The sequence below is a fragment of the Anolis carolinensis genome, chromosome 3 (assembly GCF_035594765.1).
Source record: "Anolis carolinensis isolate JA03-04 chromosome 3, rAnoCar3.1.pri, whole genome shotgun sequence".
Lineage (NCBI taxonomy): Eukaryota > Metazoa > Chordata > Lepidosauria > Squamata > Dactyloidae > Anolis > Anolis carolinensis.
The window spans coordinates 50,090,637-50,107,432 of NC_085843.1; the positions used below are offsets into that span (position 1 = coordinate 50,090,637).

The 16,796-nt window shown below is 41.4% G+C and overlaps 1 protein-coding gene across 11 annotated transcripts in view; it reads left to right on the forward strand.

Annotated features, from left to right (window-relative positions):
- The window catches only part of phldb2 (pleckstrin homology like domain family B member 2), a 92,657-nt gene that overhangs the window by 19,979 nt on the left and 55,882 nt on the right, over positions 1 to 16,796 (forward strand). For all 11 annotated transcript variants that reach the window (XM_062974885.1, XM_008107766.3, XM_062974889.1 and 8 more), the window contains one exon: positions 3,084 to 4,420. In XM_062974885.1, the coding sequence (XP_062830955.1) occupies positions 3,084 to 4,420 (1,337 nt within the window). The remainder of the gene's footprint in view (positions 1 to 3,083; positions 4,421 to 16,796) is intronic.

Sequence of the window (16,796 nt, forward strand, 5' to 3'; positions counted from 1 at the left end):
AATTTTTCCAGATCGAAAGCTAGGATGTTATTTAGTAAGAGCCGAATCTGCAGTAATACCCATTAATAGTTCAACGAAATTCCAGACAGGGAAAATATCTAGCTATATCTCTAAATATAAGGTGATATAGGACTATATTTCAAAGAAGGAACTGGCAAAATGACTTGCCTAAGAAACCTCTATGAAATTCATAGGGCTGCCATAAGTCAACAGGAACTTGAAAACATATGCACACACTCTATTGCCCGTAACAGTCCATGGAAGTCTGTGTTATGAAGATCCTTGGGATAGTATGTGAACCTGCAGATAGCAACTTTAGCAAGTTAATCAAATTGTTCTGTTGTGTATTGGGTGGAGTAATGGAAGAATTTACCCAGTACGTGTTTCTCCTCCCTATTGCATAGTGATAGTTTTTTCCTCAGAACTGATAAATCAATTTTCATGCATACCCTTGAGAAAAGTGATGTTTGTTTCTTTGTTAAATACTTGTAAAGTTGTGTTCTTTATTTAATATTACAAATCCCCCTTTCCCTTTAACAAAAGGGAACGGGATAAACCAAAGTGCATATGGTGCTCTAAAATTTCATTACAATTTTATGGTTCTGTGCATAAAATGATTTCAACAGCTGGGAGCCTTTAAAAACATACAGATTTCTTTTGGTAGATACATTCCCTCATCTGTTTATTTTCTGATCCTGTGATCTGATTTCAGCAGTGAAAAGAGAGGCCTGTTTGCACCCTTTCTGTTCTGTTTGAATCTGGTTCCTTTCCATGTAACTCTCCCAAGGTTTAATAGAACTACAGAACCCGCTGTAGTCCTATACCAACTTAATTCAGTTTTCTTGAACCCAGTTGGGCATCTTTCTGAGTAGACATGCACAGAATTGCCCAGCTCAGCAATATTTCGATTACAGTGGGCCTTTGGTGTCCATTGGAGTTTGGTTCCAAGACCTCCCCCCATTGATTCCAAAATCCATAGATGTTCAAGATCCTTTATATACTATTGTGTGGTAAAATGATTGGGGTATAGGGTGGCAATCTGTGCTTGACGGGGTTACACTCCCTTTGAGGACACAGGTCCACAGTCTGTGGTTCCTCCTGGACTCTTCGCTGACACTTGATGCTCAGGTATCGGCAGTGGCTGAAGGGCCTTTGCACAGTTAAAACTCCTGCACCAGCTGCGACCGTACCTCAAGAAGCCTGACTTGGCCACAGTGGTCCACGCCCTAGTTACATCCAGACTTGATTACTGCAATGCACTCTATGTGGGGCTGCCTTTGAAGATGGCCCAGAAACTCCAACTGGTGCAAAGGTCAGCAGCCAGCTTACTAACTGGAGCTAATTATAGGAAATTGACAATGCCCCTACTAAAACAGCTATGCTGGCTGCCGATAAGTTTCTGGTCCCAATTCAAAGTTCAAGATATCACCTACAAAACCCTAAACGGTTCAGATCCTGCCTATCTTTCCGGCCACATCTTCTCCAATGAACCAATGCAGGCTCTGAGATCTGCCAGGGAGGCTCCTCCCGCTTCCACCACCATCACAGGAACAGGATGAGAGAGAGGGCCTTCTCGGTGGTGGCCCCCTGGCTTTGGAATTCCCTCCCCTGGGAGATTAGACTAGCCCTCATTCTGTCTGCCTTACATAGGGAATTGAAAATGTGGATGTTCCAATGTGTTTTTGAAAACAATTAGTCCTTGTGAATGAATACCCCCCTATTGACCAATAAGGTTCTACTCAGCACTTTAACCTATCCCTGGTCTTATATACTGCTCTTGCACAAGTCTATGCCTAGTCTTCTCTAATTGACTCATTCCCTAGTCCTGGTTGTTCTTATACCCTGCAGTGTTTTTAATTGTTTTAATTGGATTGTTTTTATGCTATTATGTTTTAACTGTGTTTTAGTTCCTGTAATTATTGTATGTTCTGGGCTTGGTCCCGATTGTAAGCCGCCTCGAGTCCCTTCGGGGAGATGGTTGGCAGGGTATAAAAATAAAGCTATTATTATTTTTATTATTATTATTATTATTATTATTATTATTATTATTATGGTATTCTGTATTTAATGTGTTGCCATTACTTTCATCTAGATCCTAAGAGTGTTAAGCAAATTCCATTATCAAAATGCACATATTCTAAGCTTATAAACAAAGCTTATTAATTTCAGTCAAATTATACACCATACGTGCAATTAGAATCTTTGCTTGAGCACAAAACATTGCCCTGATATTGCCAGGAATTTTGTAGATCATCTCAAGACTTCTATATTTTATATTTTGAGTAATTCCCATTTCTATTAAAGGGAGAATAGAACTGCTTTTTTTGCTTGTTGCATCATTGCAGCCACAGATTCAACCATCCACAGATTCAGAATATTCCCCAAAAGCAACAGTCCCTTAAAACCAAACCTTGATTGTGTCATTTTACACAGTGGATACCATTTTCCTACACAATATATAAAGTGTCCTGAACATCTATGGATTTTGGAATCAACTGGGGATGGGGGGCGGTCTTGTATTACAAATATTTCATTAGCATGAAAAACTCTGAAACCTCAAGCTGGGGATTTGGTTGCCAATAAATTTCATTTTCAATCATAATTGGAGAGGAGATATACAATGGTCTGATTGATTAAGGAACTCTGGATTGATCATGAGGATCTACGTTGGACTTGTACCACCTGTGACACAACAGAAAGAAAAATAACCTTACAGATCAGATTCTTGAGGCCTCCCTTGAACATCCCATTTTTTCAGTGTCACTCAGTCAACTAAATCTGGAAGTCAGAAAGTGCCTGGTATTCATTGTCTTTTACTGATTTTATGAAGTCAAATGTTATATAAGTTTCATGTAGGATTGGTTTTCACTCATACACCCCTCTGTTGTTATTCCTTTATTATAATCTGCTTACTTGAAAATGCTTTGAAGCACATGGTTGAAATCAATTGTCATTGACTCTATTGATATATCATCACAGTTGCTAAAATGTCATTATGAATTATCAGTTAAATGACATGCTAAAGATACATTTTATCCATGCCACAGGTTAGAAAATAAGTAATTCTCCTCTTCTTCTTTCAGATTCCAGTAAAGTGATGGAAGAGTACAACCATATGCAAAGCCAGGTGGAAATACAAAATACTAGTTTGGGAAAGGAAATAATGATGAATTCTCTTGAAAATGATCTTCAAGACATAATGGACAGGCTCAACCAGAAAAAATATTCGTCTAGTCTGAAATTAAAAACAAATGCTGACTACTCTGGTTCTTACTTAACCCTCTCACAGCCCCTGTCACCACCAAAGTCTAGCCCTGCATCCAGTGTTAAAAGCATGCCGTCTGTTACCAGAATTCAAGGAAGCAAACCGCTAGTTTGTGAGAGCTCTTATCTTTCAGACAGGAATGTTTCTGCAAAGCATATGGGCTCCCTTTCAGGCACGTCTCCATCCTTCAGTGAGCACAGCCTCAGGAAGAGAGACTTTGATATTTATCAAAGAGAAAATGAGAAACAGTTTGGACGTCTGGATAAGTTTCCCTATTCAAAGTATAGTCAGAAGAATAAATCTCATGATAACGTCTACTTCCCAGGAGTGCTAGATGGGCGGAAAAACTCTGGCTCTCTTCTTGCAATGTGGAATGGAAGCTCAGGGAATGAGATCATTCTTTCACCACTTAATGGCTCTGGAGCTGCAAGTATGCCCTCCAGCCCTAAGCAAGGCCGGAGGATGAATATTCAGGACCTTCTGTCACTTCAGTCCAGGGTAGCAAAACAGAAAGACCCAGCAGTGGAAACTTTGGGGTCCAGAACCAGGAAGTACTCTGGTGGTTCTCTGAGCCATATGGGAGTTTATAGCCGTTCCTTACCCAGGCTTTACAAATCTACAGAAAGCCAGCTCATGCCACTGAGTTTGCCCCCAAGAAGCTCGCTCGGGAATTCCAGAAGAAAAAAGGCAGTGGAAAAAGATCATCTACCTCAAAGCATGCTGGATGCTGACAATTACCTTAATTTTTCTTCTCACACCTCAGGGGTTTCTCCATATACAAACTTTGCATCTGAAAGCAATTCCTACGTGAACTCCACTCTCAGTGTTCCCGCGAGCCCTCGCATGGCTCGGAAGATGCTTCTGGCATCTTCTTCTTCATACACCTCTGATGACTTTGACAGAGTTGGACTCTCAGGGACCAGCCCAAGTAATTCTTTTATTCCTGTGGATTCAGAGAGGGCATTCTCTTTTCAGAGGAAAGTTTCAAGCAGTTCTATGGAGTTTGATGAAACAGAATTGGATAGCTTCAGGCAGACGCCTTCCATAAGAGAGAGAAAGAATAGCATTAGTTCCATCTCCGGTAGGGATGACTTAATGGACTACCACAGGAGACAGAGAGAAGAAAGGCTTAAAGAGCAAGAGATGGAGCGACTGGTAATTATTTTAATTTTTAATTTGTAATTTTTAACTTTGTTTGCAGCTTCGAAAGCTAAATGTTTCAACATTAATACCATTAAGGATGTTTAATACTACTTTGCAATTTACCATTTATACATGGATAAAAAATGGTTAATGTTTCAATCTGTAAAGATTATACTATATAATACAATTTTTGTTCCTGGGTTATAAATGTCATTTCCTAATTGGTCCTATTATGAAAACATGGAAAAAGTTTATTAAACTGTGAAAACTTTGTTTTTGCAGGACATCCTGCAGCACATTTTGTTATAGTTTTTCAATAGAGTCTCAACCAATTCAACATAGTTTGTGACAGCAACAGAAACAAAGTTTGTGGAGTATACCAACTGTTTTCAAAGCAAGTAAACAAGAAATAATACTTTCAAACCAGGAACAGAAATTTGTTTCAATTTTTGATACATAGTGTTATAGGTCATGTAGTGTGCAGTCTTAGTAATAAAACCATCTGTGTGTAGAGGAAATAGATAGAAATTATAATTCATCCTGCACCTTCTTCCAGAATGACTAGACATTTAAAATCCTCAGTTTACATAGTCTGGAGGCGGCATGGGCAAACTCGGCTGCAGACCGAGAGGGCTGGGAAGGAGAGTGGCCAGGCACTCGCTGGGTGGGACAGTTCTGAGAGGGTGGGCCCGGGAGGGGGCAGGACAGGGCCAGGGTCATCCTCAGGATGTCCTCCTGGCATAAGGACAGGGGTACTCGCCTCATTCTTATGCCAGGAGGAAAACGAGACATGCAGCAACTGTCCTGATCTTTGGGCTGTCCTCTCAGCATTATGTCAGGAGGAGGGTGAGATAGGTGATGACTGAGAGAGCTCCGGAGGGCTCTCGGCTGCTGCATGCCTTCCTCGTGCTGTCTTCTCGGCATAAGAACAGGACTGCTCACACCGTCCTTATGCTGGGAGTAGGGCGAGACATGCAATGGCTGAGAGTGCTCCAGAAGGCATTCAGCTGCTGCTTGCCTTCCTTCCCTGTCCTTTCTGCATAAAGATGCAGCAAGCCACTGTCCTTATGCTGAGTGGACAGGGAAAATGAGGAGTGCCTGAGGTAAGTGCCCAGGGTCTTACTTTGACCAAGTCTGGCCTAGTGACTCAAAGTTTAAATGAAAAAAAGGTTGATATCATTGTTTTGTGGCCGCTGAATAAGTAAAGCCATGTCTCCAACCTAAATTGTTTGAGGGCATAGTTGTATGCATTTTGCTGAAGGAAAATATTCAAAAAATTCAATGATGGCATATGGCTCAATTTGTTCAATCAGAACATATTTCAATTTCTGGTAAGGTTTTATTTATATAGACTTGAATAAACACCATGAAGAAGCATTAATTTAACCATGTTTAGTTCTTCCAATATTTTCTTTAATAACTTGCTTTTCCAAGTGGCCTATCGCTACCTTTGAACGGTTTTTCGTTTTTAGATGGTTTTTAAATGAAAAGTCTTCAAGAAAAAATGCTTTCCAAGGAGTGTTAAACCCTTTTTTTAAAGACGTGATGGATGCCTTTTGGATTTTATTAGATGATTGATTTCTTTGGGTCCTGAGCCAGATATGTTCTTAAAAATTCACAAAATAGCTAATTGTAATAATAGTGTCATGCCTGGTACCCTTTTCACATGGAAAGTCACAATTATTGCTCAAGTCTAGAATTCCATTAGAACAGTTGTTCTCAACTTTCCTAATGACTGTTACGAATTGTAATGTAAATATCTGATATTTCATTCACTGGACCAAATTTGGCACAAATACCTGATATGCCCAAATTTGAATACCGGTGAAGTGGGAGGGGGGGGGGATGATTTTGTCATTTGGAAATTGTAGTTGCTAGGATTTATAGTTCACCTACAATCAAAGAGCATTCAGAACTCCACCAACCATGGAATTGAACCAAACGTGGCACACAGAACTCCCATGACCAACAGGAAATGCTGTGTTTGGTGGGCATTGACCTTGAGTTTGGGAGTTGTAGTTCACCTATATCCAGAGAGCCCTGTGGACTCAAGTAATGATGGATCTGGATCAAACTTGGCACTAATGCGCAATATGCCCAAATGTGTACACTGGTGGAGTTTGGGGAAAATAGTCTTTGGCATTTGGGAGTTGTCGTTGCTAGGATCTGTAGTTCACCTGTAATCAAAGAGCCCTTTGAACCCCACCAGCGATCGAATTGGGTCAAACTTCCCACACAGAACCCCCATGACCAACAGAAAACACTAGTCTTTGGCAATCTCTCTGGGCTCCCCTTATGACCCCCCCCCCCAGGGGTCCCAACCCCCGAGTTGAGAAACACTGCATTAGAACAAGAATCTTTCTTTTAGGAAAATAGCAGTTGAAGCGAATTGGGCTAAGCATTCCCATGTTTTGAATCTAGTGAGCTAAAGTGAATCCAGCAGTGTAATAACAGAATTTATGTGCTTCATACATAATAAAAGATACCATTTCTACTCAGCTGAACATTCCATAATTTGCTGGCAGAGTTAAGAGTCATTGTTTGATTAAAAGACCTCAATTACAGTAACTGTCTGTATCTGTTCAGCAGCTGTTTCAACACATGGGAAGAGTTAGAATTGGCACTTATTGTAAAATGTTACAGGAAAACTGTATAGCGAGTGCCAAATATGAGGTTTTGAAGGTGGGTCAGTATTGCAACATATACTTTTCAAATCTCATTTCTTTAGTTTGCTGCTTTATCCATCTTTATTATAAATTTGCACATAAATTTCTAAAATGCCTTGCTTTTTACCATTGGAAGTAACATTGATGGATATTGTTTTTGTTGAAAGTAAGAATAGTTTCAACAAAAAGGGAAAAGTACAATGAATTCCATTCAGTTTTGATCCAAGCTTTAACTTAGTACATCTATAATTCAAGTTTTGATAAAGCATTTTAGCGCTATTTTTAATTTGTGTGCCTGCACTGATGAGTTCAACTAAAGAATGTTGGATTCCTGTTAGCCACCTAAATCCAGTTATTTTTTTCCTCAAAGTAGACCCATGGAATCAGTAGGAACTTAAGAAATCACCACTTACGTAACTCCCCTTGACCATGTGTCTATTTAGGACTAACATTGATGCAATGCAATTTGCTTGAATAAAGCATTCAATGTAGATGAATGTGATGCGAAAACAGAGCAGTGCACTGACAAATAATACTGGGTTTTCTATGGCCCTAGTTGATAGAACATCCTTAGAAACCTTAGATCAGGAACCTTATGGGGAGATCAACTCAAAGGTAGACAACCCTCAGGCTTGGAAGGAGGTCACCCATAGAAGGAGACGCAGGACCAGGCAGCCTCCGCAGAACTCCTCTGCTCAGCTGCATTTACACAACAGATTTGAAATTCTTACATCATTAACATACAATCAGGAAACACATCTTGTGGAGGACCACAGTTTCTTAGATACCACTCAGTGGACCACCCTGGATCAATGCGCAGGGGATAGCCCTGACGGGGACAGTGCATCACCACAGTCACACTTATGTAATCATGCAAATGCTCCATCCCCAATCAGAGACCAGGAGCAACAGGAACATCCTTGGGAGAGTAATGGGCTCTCGGATGTATCTCAATGGATTGTCATTGATGAATGCACTGGGGATGTTGAGGAGGAGGACAACACTTTACACCTACATGATTCACTTCAACAGGAACACTCTTCAGGGGACATACACACTGTCTTGCACAAAAGGGACCCTGTCAATCCTCAAAGGAAATAGGTCTTGGTAGTAGGTGACTCCCTCCTTAGAGAAACGGAAGCCATCATTTCCAGACCGGATGGGATGGCTCGAGAAACATGCTGCCTCCCGGGGGCAAAAATACACCATATCACTCAGAGGCTCAGCAGGCTCCTAAAGCCCCATCACCCTCCCCACCTTATGTTGATTCATGTAGGTACCAATGACACCGCTAGGCATACTTTTCAAAAGATCACAAATGATTTTCGAGCTCTGGGAACAAAGCTAAAACTGTATAATGTACATGTGATCTTTTCATCCCTCCTCCCCGTTGTAGGACACGGCTCTACAAGGGCCGGAAAAATAGTACAGGTCAATAACTGGCTCAGAAAATGGTGTCAAGAGGAGCATTTTGGCTTCCTTGACCATGGTCTACTCTTCCAAGAGGATGGACTACTTGCAAGCGATGGGGTGCATCTCACACAAGTAGGAAAACATCTTTTTGCACACAGACTCACAAACCTCATCAGGCGCACTTTAAACTAGATCCACTGGGGGAGGGGAACAACAGCCTGGCGAACACTATATTACCCACGACCACAGGGAACCGCTGAAAGGCTAAACGGAGGGCTGCACAAACACAGCAAGGACCAAGTACAGAGAGCACAATAATCCCAAATAAACAGTTCGAGGGGAGGTCACAGGGGCTTACATGTCTTTACACTAATGCTCAGAGCATGGGAAATAAGCAAGACGAACTCCAACTCCTAGCACAGCACCACACATACGATGTCATAGGCATCACTGAAACCTGGTGGGATGACTCCCATCACTGGAATTTAACCATTGAGGGCTATAACCTCTTTCACAGAAATAGAACAAAGGGGAGAGGAGGGGGAGTAGCTTTATATGTCAAAAACAGTTACGTTGCAGAAGAAATGCAAGACTGTAATCCGGGAAACCAGCTTGAAAGCATCTGGATAAGAATCAAGGGAACCGGGACTCAAAAAGATCTTGTCGTGGGTGTCTACTACAGACCTCCGAGTCAGGATGAAGGACTTGATGAAGCCTTCTGTCAACAGCTGACCAAACAGGCACAAAGAAGAGATATAGTAGTCATGGGCGATTTCAATTATCCCGATATCTGCTGGAAAACAAACTCAGCCAAGAGTACAAAGTCCAACAAATTCCTCACTTGCCTTGCAGATAATTTTATGGTCCAGAAGGTAGAAGAGGCAACAAGGGGATCAGCAACTCTTGATCTAATCTTAACAAATGTGGAAGACCTGATCAATACAGTTGAAGTGGTTGGATCCTTAGGGGCAAGTGACCATGTGCTCCTGCAGTTTGCAATACAAAGGAATGCTGAAACTAAGACAAGTCAAACACGCATTCTGGACTTTAAGAGAGCTGACTTCCAAAAAATGAAGGAATTACTGAGCGGCATTCCATGGACGCAGATATTAAAAAACAAGGGAGTTAAAGGATGGATGGGAGTTTTTCAAAAGTGAAATACTCAAGGCGCAAATGCAAACAGTGCCAACAAAGAAGAAAAATAAGACAAGTGCAAAGAAGCCAGAATGGATGTCCAAAGAACTTCTAACTGAGCTAAAGCTCAAAAGTGACATGCACAAGAAGTGGAAAAGGGGAGAAATCACCAAAGAAGAATTCAAACGTATAGCCAACACCTGTAGGGAAAAGGTTCGCAAGGCTAAAGCGCAAAATGAGCTCAGGCTTGCCAGGGACATAAAAAACAACAAAAAAGGCTTTTTTGCTTACGTTGGTAGAAAAAGGAAGAAAAAGGAGGTGATAGGGCCATTGCAAGGAGAAGATGGGGTGATGGCGACAGGGGACAGGGAAAAGGCAGAACTACTTAATGCCTTCTTTGCCTCGGTCTTCTCACAAAAAGAAAGCCATCTTCAACCTCAGCAACATGGAATGGACGAAGGATTGGGGGAAATCCAACCCCAAATAGGGAAACAAGTTGTCCAGGAACACCTGGCCACTGTAAACGAATTCAAGTCCCCAGGGCCAGATCAGCTGCATCCAAGAGTACTGAAGGAACTAGTGGAAGTTATTTCAGAACCACTGGCAATTATCTTCGAGAGTTCTTGGAGAACGGGAGAAGTCCCAGCAGATTGGAGGAGGGCGAATGTGGTCCCTATCTTCAAGAAGGGAAAAAAGAACGACCCAAACAATTACCGTCCGGTCAGCCTCACATCAATACCAGGCAAAATTCTGGAAAAGATCATTAAGGAAGTGGTCTGCGAACACTTAGAAACAAATGCGGTCATTGCTAATAGTCAACACGGATTTACCAAAAACAAGTCATGCCAGACTAATCTGATCTCTTTTTTCGATAGAGTTACGAGTTGGGTCGACACAGGGAATGCTGTGGATGTAGCATACCTGGATTTCAGTAAGGCCTTCGACAAAGTCCCCCACGACCTTCTGGCAAACAAACTAGTAAAATGTGGGCTAGACAAAACTACGGTTAGGTGGATCTGTAATTGGCTAAGCGAACGGACCCAAAGGGTGCTCACCAATGCGTCATCTTCATCATGGAAAGAAGTGACAAGTGGAGTGCCGCAGGGCTCCGTCCTGGGCCCGGTTCTGTTCAACATCTTTATTAACGACTTAGACGAAGGGTTAGAAGGCACGATCATCAAGTTTGCCGACGACACAAAACTGGGAGGGATAGCTAACACTCCAGAAGACAGGAGCAGAATTCAAAACGATCTTGACAGACTAGAGAGATGGGCCAAAACTAACAAAATGAAGTTCAACAGGGACAAATGCAAGATACTTCACTTCGGCAGAAAAAATGCAAATCAAAGATACAGAATGGGGGACGATGCCTGGCTTGACAGCAGTACGTGCGAAAAAGACCTTGGAGTCCTTGTGGACAACAAGTTAAACATGAGCCAACAATGTGATGCGGCAGCTAAAAAAGCCAATGGGATTCTGGCCTGCATCAATAGGGGAATAGCGTCTAGATCCAGGGAAGTTATGCTCCCCCTCTATTCTGCCTTGGTCAGACCACACCTGGAATACTGTGTCCAATTTTGGGCACCACAGTTGAAAGGAGATGTTGACAAGCTGGAAAGCGTCCAGAGGAGGGCGACTAAAATGATCAAGGGTCTGGAGAACAAGCCCTATGAGGAGCGGCTTAAAGAGCTGGGCATGTTTAGCCTGCAGAAGAGAAGGCTGAGAGGAGACATGATAGCCATGTATAAATATGTGAGGGGAAGTCGTAGGGAGGAGGGAGCAAGCTTGTTTTCTGCTGCCCTGCAGACTAGGACACGGAACAATGGCTTCAAACTACAGGAAAGGAGATTCCACCTGAACATCAGGAAGAACTTCCTCACTGTGAGAGCTGTTCGACAGTGGAACTCTCTCCCCGGGGCCGTGGTGGAGGCTCCTTCTTTGGAGGCTTTTAAGCAGAGGCTGGATGGCCATCTGTCGGGGGTGCTTTGAATGCGATTTCCTGCTTCTTAGCAGGGGGTTGGACTGGATGGCCCATGTGGTCTCTTCCAACTCTACTATTCTATGATTCTATGATTCTAGTGGTTTAGGAAATTTCTCAAATTAGTGTGAAATGCAGTTATTGGAGTTACTGATTTTTTTCATTCTTTGGTGAACAGCATTACAAATCTCACAGTAGATCTTATTTAAGCAAATGAAAGCTTTCCATGTAACAGAATGATAGAACCATAGAAACAGAGCATATCTGTAAGTATGGAAAGTGCTACTATGTTTGTATAGCACTAAAAATAAAATGGTATAAAACAAGATTTGGCATAACTAATAATTATATCCTTGAGAAAGTATAAAGAATTATTCTAGTCTTAAAGATAACATGACACAGTATAATTTCTGATTTATTTGCCTGATGTTTCCCTTGCCCACACACTTTCCCCCTTAATAGTCTACATCTAATCTCATGTACTTTTTGGCTTTGTAACAACTTCAACTGTTAAAGAGAGCAGCTGTTTACATGTGAAGAAATTTCCTCCCATGATTTATTTTTTCCATTTTTAGCATCTTACAAGGGAAGTTGTTTCTCAGGTTAGACAGTGCAAGGACTGAGGCTTGGAGACTGCATGTTCAAATGAACTATAGGTGTCAAAGAATGAACATAGCTGCCTGGCCAAAATCTGGGAGGAAGTGTGTGTTTGTAGAACAGACTCTTTCCATCCTTGGCTTTGATGCTGTTTTCAAAAGGTCAGTCCCTTGGCAACTGCAATCCTGCTGTCCTTCAAACAACCCTTTTGGTAATGGGTCTGTTTTAAGAGTGCAGTCAAGGATGCTATACTGTGTTCCAAGTGAAGTGGGGCAGGAGGGGTGAGGAATCAAAGCAAACTACAGTTTAGAGTAGGGCTTTGTTTACACAAAGTGGACCAGAAATCAAACCTGGATGTTCGGACAACATCTATAGACTCCATATCCTTAATGCAGGATTGCACAGGTTTAACCTTACATTAAGCTGAAGTCGGCGAATTCTCTGTAATTTTGGAGAAACTCTGGAGCAGTGTTTGAGCATACTTTGAGCAGGCTGCAGACAACATGACTGCCTCCAATGCTAACTGGTCTGCTATACTTACAGGCCAACAGTGCCACCCCCTTTCCCCTGAACTCAGTAGATGAATCAGGGCTGTGTTGTCCTCCTTTTTGCTTGTGGCATATGGCCAGGGAGAAAGAATTTGAAAAAGATTTTTAACACATATGAATGATTCTGAGGAGATACTCATTTCCTGAAAACTATCATGCTTAGAACATTTCCAAGAATACCTTTTTGGGTGGAGGATTTGAAATTTTGGGGAAAAGTTCAACTGCACCCAGTAGCTTCATTATTTGTTGCTTTGAGGCTGCAATCCTATAATTCCATTACACTTGCTTAATTTATTTTCTAATAAAATTATTAGGATTGCCATATAAAAATGAAATACATTACATGTGGCTTAGGACATAACATTAGGCATATGCTACTTGTACACCTCTATTCTTTCTCAGGAATTTTGGGAGGATAAGGTAGAGAACCACATGCAAAGAGATAAGTCTTCAGTTGTATCTTGAATTCTGACAGCTGATGTAGCTGTCAAATCTCTTCTGGCAGGTCATTCCAGGGGCCTGTAATGTCCTTGCAGGGAATCCGTGAAGGCTTGGAGAAATGTTATAAACTTTTACAAAAAAAAGGAAGGATGGATGGACAGACAGATAGTCAGCCCTTGAACCTTTAGAAAACTTTACATGTGGAGACTTACTTAGGCGATTCCTCGTTTTCCGAGTAGGATGGCCTTCTAAGTGCAGTGTTTTGGCAGTGGATACATAGGTGACTGTGGAGCCTTATTCTTGACCTGCATGTTCTTCCACAGTGAGGACATCGGTTTCCAGGTGGTCCTGATCAGGGTTGGCCTGAGGTGCCTTCCTCTTGACACATTTCTCCCCTTCACCCTCCAATCAGCCCTTTACATGTGGAGAGGACACATAAAAGAGGTTATTTTGTGCCTGCATAAAAGTCACTCTCTCTTCCTATCATTTGCAATGCCATTGCCATGGCAATGGGTTAAGTGGTTGCTGGAGTGTAGTGGGACTGGTGATGCCACCCCTGGGATCACTGCCACCAGTGGATCCTAGGTTCCATCAGTGGCAGTCATACCAGCCTGAGGATGAACCCAATACAGATGCTAATGCCTTTACAGATACCGATGTGGAGGGAAAGGGGCCGTGAAAAGAGTTAGTAAGAGCAAGGAACGGCAGCAAAAGTGGACTGTCACTGAGTACTAGCAGGGATACTCCTCAGCATGTTAACTCGGAAAATCTGCTAAAGTACATTGCTAGACAATGTCTGTTCAATGCCCAGCTTGAGACCAAGAATCTGTTTGGCTCAAAATGACAAATTCTGCGGGATTACAGCTACCATTATTCATCACAGCAGGAGGAGGATGTTAGTTGAAGTCCAGAAATATAGCTTCCCCAAGTTTTGCTAGAGTCTAAAGTGTTTACTTATTTCTCCCTTAACCCAGATTTGAAGACCCTTAATGAGCAAACTGAAATGAATATTTGTTACATTTAGAGTTGAAGAATCATAGTGTTCACTTATTGAAGGCAATGCACAGTTTTTCCTCCAGGTGGTGCTCTTTAATTAGAAAAATTATTACTGACTTGTATGCACAATAGTACCCGTATGTCACTGAGTTACAAACATTCAATTTACAAACAAATAGTTAAGAACAGGGGTGAGACAACAGAAAATGAGAGAAATCTTGGAAGGGAAATTCACTCCTGAAAGCGTTATCATGGGGGGAAAAGTGTCTCAACTAAAGTTTTATTTCCAGTCCTTGTTTCCACAAGCCAAATATTTTCAAAATCCAATTATCACAGGGCAGAAAATGAGGCGAAATCTCCTGAACAGGGGCACAGACAGCAAAACAAATACCATAGGGGTTTTAATCCTCCCCTATGATATCCAAAGCATGCAGACATATATATATATATATATATATATATATATATATATATATATACACACACACACACATACACACACACACATACACACACACATACATACATACATATACATACATACACACACACATACACATATATACATACACACACACGTGTGTGTGTGTGTGTGTGTGGCTGGAGTTACACTTCAAAAATGATGTACCTGTTCTGACTTACAAATAAATTCAATTTAAAAAGAAACCTGCAGAATCTATTTTATTCGTAACTTATGGGACTGCCTGTAAAGGATTTCAGTTTTTTGTATCAGAAGTAAACTGCGGAGGATAGATATCATTGTATTCTAATTCAGCAACTCCATGCACCCCAAAATTGGTCATCTGTATAAAATAGTCACTTCCAGGAAGTAGATGTTTCTGACACACTGCATCAGTTCATTCAATAATCCAGATTTCTGTGTCAATGAGCAATATATAGATTCTGTCTGCTTATTTAAATAGTAAATTAAGGGAGTAATCCTTAAGAATTTAGGAAGAGATGCTCTCCAATTTATCACTTTCACAATACTCCATCCACTATCATGAGAAAATTCAGGTGTATCCCAAACAGTTGTTTTGGCTAGTGATAAAGATCAGTAGTGTTGCCTTCAGCATGCATAGGTTCTCCTGGTGAAGTGGTTGAAACTTTTGAGATATATACATTCAGTTGAAGATTGTAGGAACACAGTTGCACATGCACGGCTATTGCTCATGCAGAAGTACATGGAATTTGCATAGCATTTGGTTGTACTTTTCATTGTGCATTGAGTCACACAATGCTGACATTCAGCATTAGGGTTATGTAGCACTTATCAGTGTTAATTTCCACATGCAGATATGTTATACGATCCCGAGGAAGGATTTTATTGAACTCTTTGTTGTAATTCATGTTCTGTAAATTGAGGAAATTAAAAACTCTATGGGATTTTCTTTTGCATCCTAGCAAGAATTGTATGATCCTACATTGAATTGTTATGACTCCCTGAACATACCTGGGCTGTGGCGCAGGTTGTTGAGCTTTATTCCCAAGCTCGGGCCCGGGCTGTGGCGCAGGCTGTTGAGCAACCAGCTGCAGCCAGTGCAACAAATCACTCTGACCAAGAGGTCATGAGTTCGAGGCCAGCTCGAACCCCGTGTTTGTCTTTGTCTTTGTTCTATGTTAAGGCATTGAATGTTTGCCTTATGTGTAATGTGATCCGCCCTGAGTCCCCTTCGGGGTGAGAAGGGCGGAATATAAATACTGTAAATAAATAATACCTGATTGTAGGAACCTCCAAGCAGGACTAGGAAAGACATCCTAGGACCCTTCCAGACAGGGACTTTATCCCTGGATAGGATCCCAGGTTTTTTGTTTATGCCAGATTATCTGGCAATTCAGACTCATAATCCAGTTTAAAGCAGAAAACCTGGGATCAGATCCTGGGATCTAGGAACTGTCTGGAAGGGCCCCTAGAGAGCCACAGCTTCCAGAAGTTCAGTACTTGGTTATTTGGACCAATTACTCATTATAAAACACTTTCCTATATTCCTGAAATTTGAAAAAAAAAGTTTTGTTATGAATTGGAAAGTTTAATTACCTGCTACCTCTATTCCTTGCCCATGTGTGTTCATGTGTCCTTAAGTTGCCTGTTGACCTATGGCACCCCATGAAATGTGTAGTGTCTTCTTAGACAAGAGGAATACTTTGCTAGTTCCTTCCTGTGAAATATAACCTGTGACACCTAGTATTTTTTGACAGTTTCCCATCCAAGAACTAAGATGATCTCTGAAGGTTACATGATCAGACGGGATCTTGTACCTTTCGGTGGAATAACTATTTCATATTGGCCAGTGGTCATGTTGGGTGGGAGCCATGCTGGACCAGTGGCCATGCAGAATGGAGATTCTGGGAGTTATTGGGAATAAAGCCAAGTTTTCCAATAAATGCTGGGAACATGATATCATTTGCTTGTTTATGAGACCATTGGGGATGGTAATGCTTGTTCATGCTATAGCCATAGGAGAGGTAAGTTAGGGTAAGATATTTAGGAGCAATTGCACTGTTACTCCACCATTCTATAAATTATAATAATAAAAAAAAATTGTTACCCACCTCTTTCATGGCTCAAGGTGGGATACAACATGGTTATAACAGATGGATAAAATGTAATACTA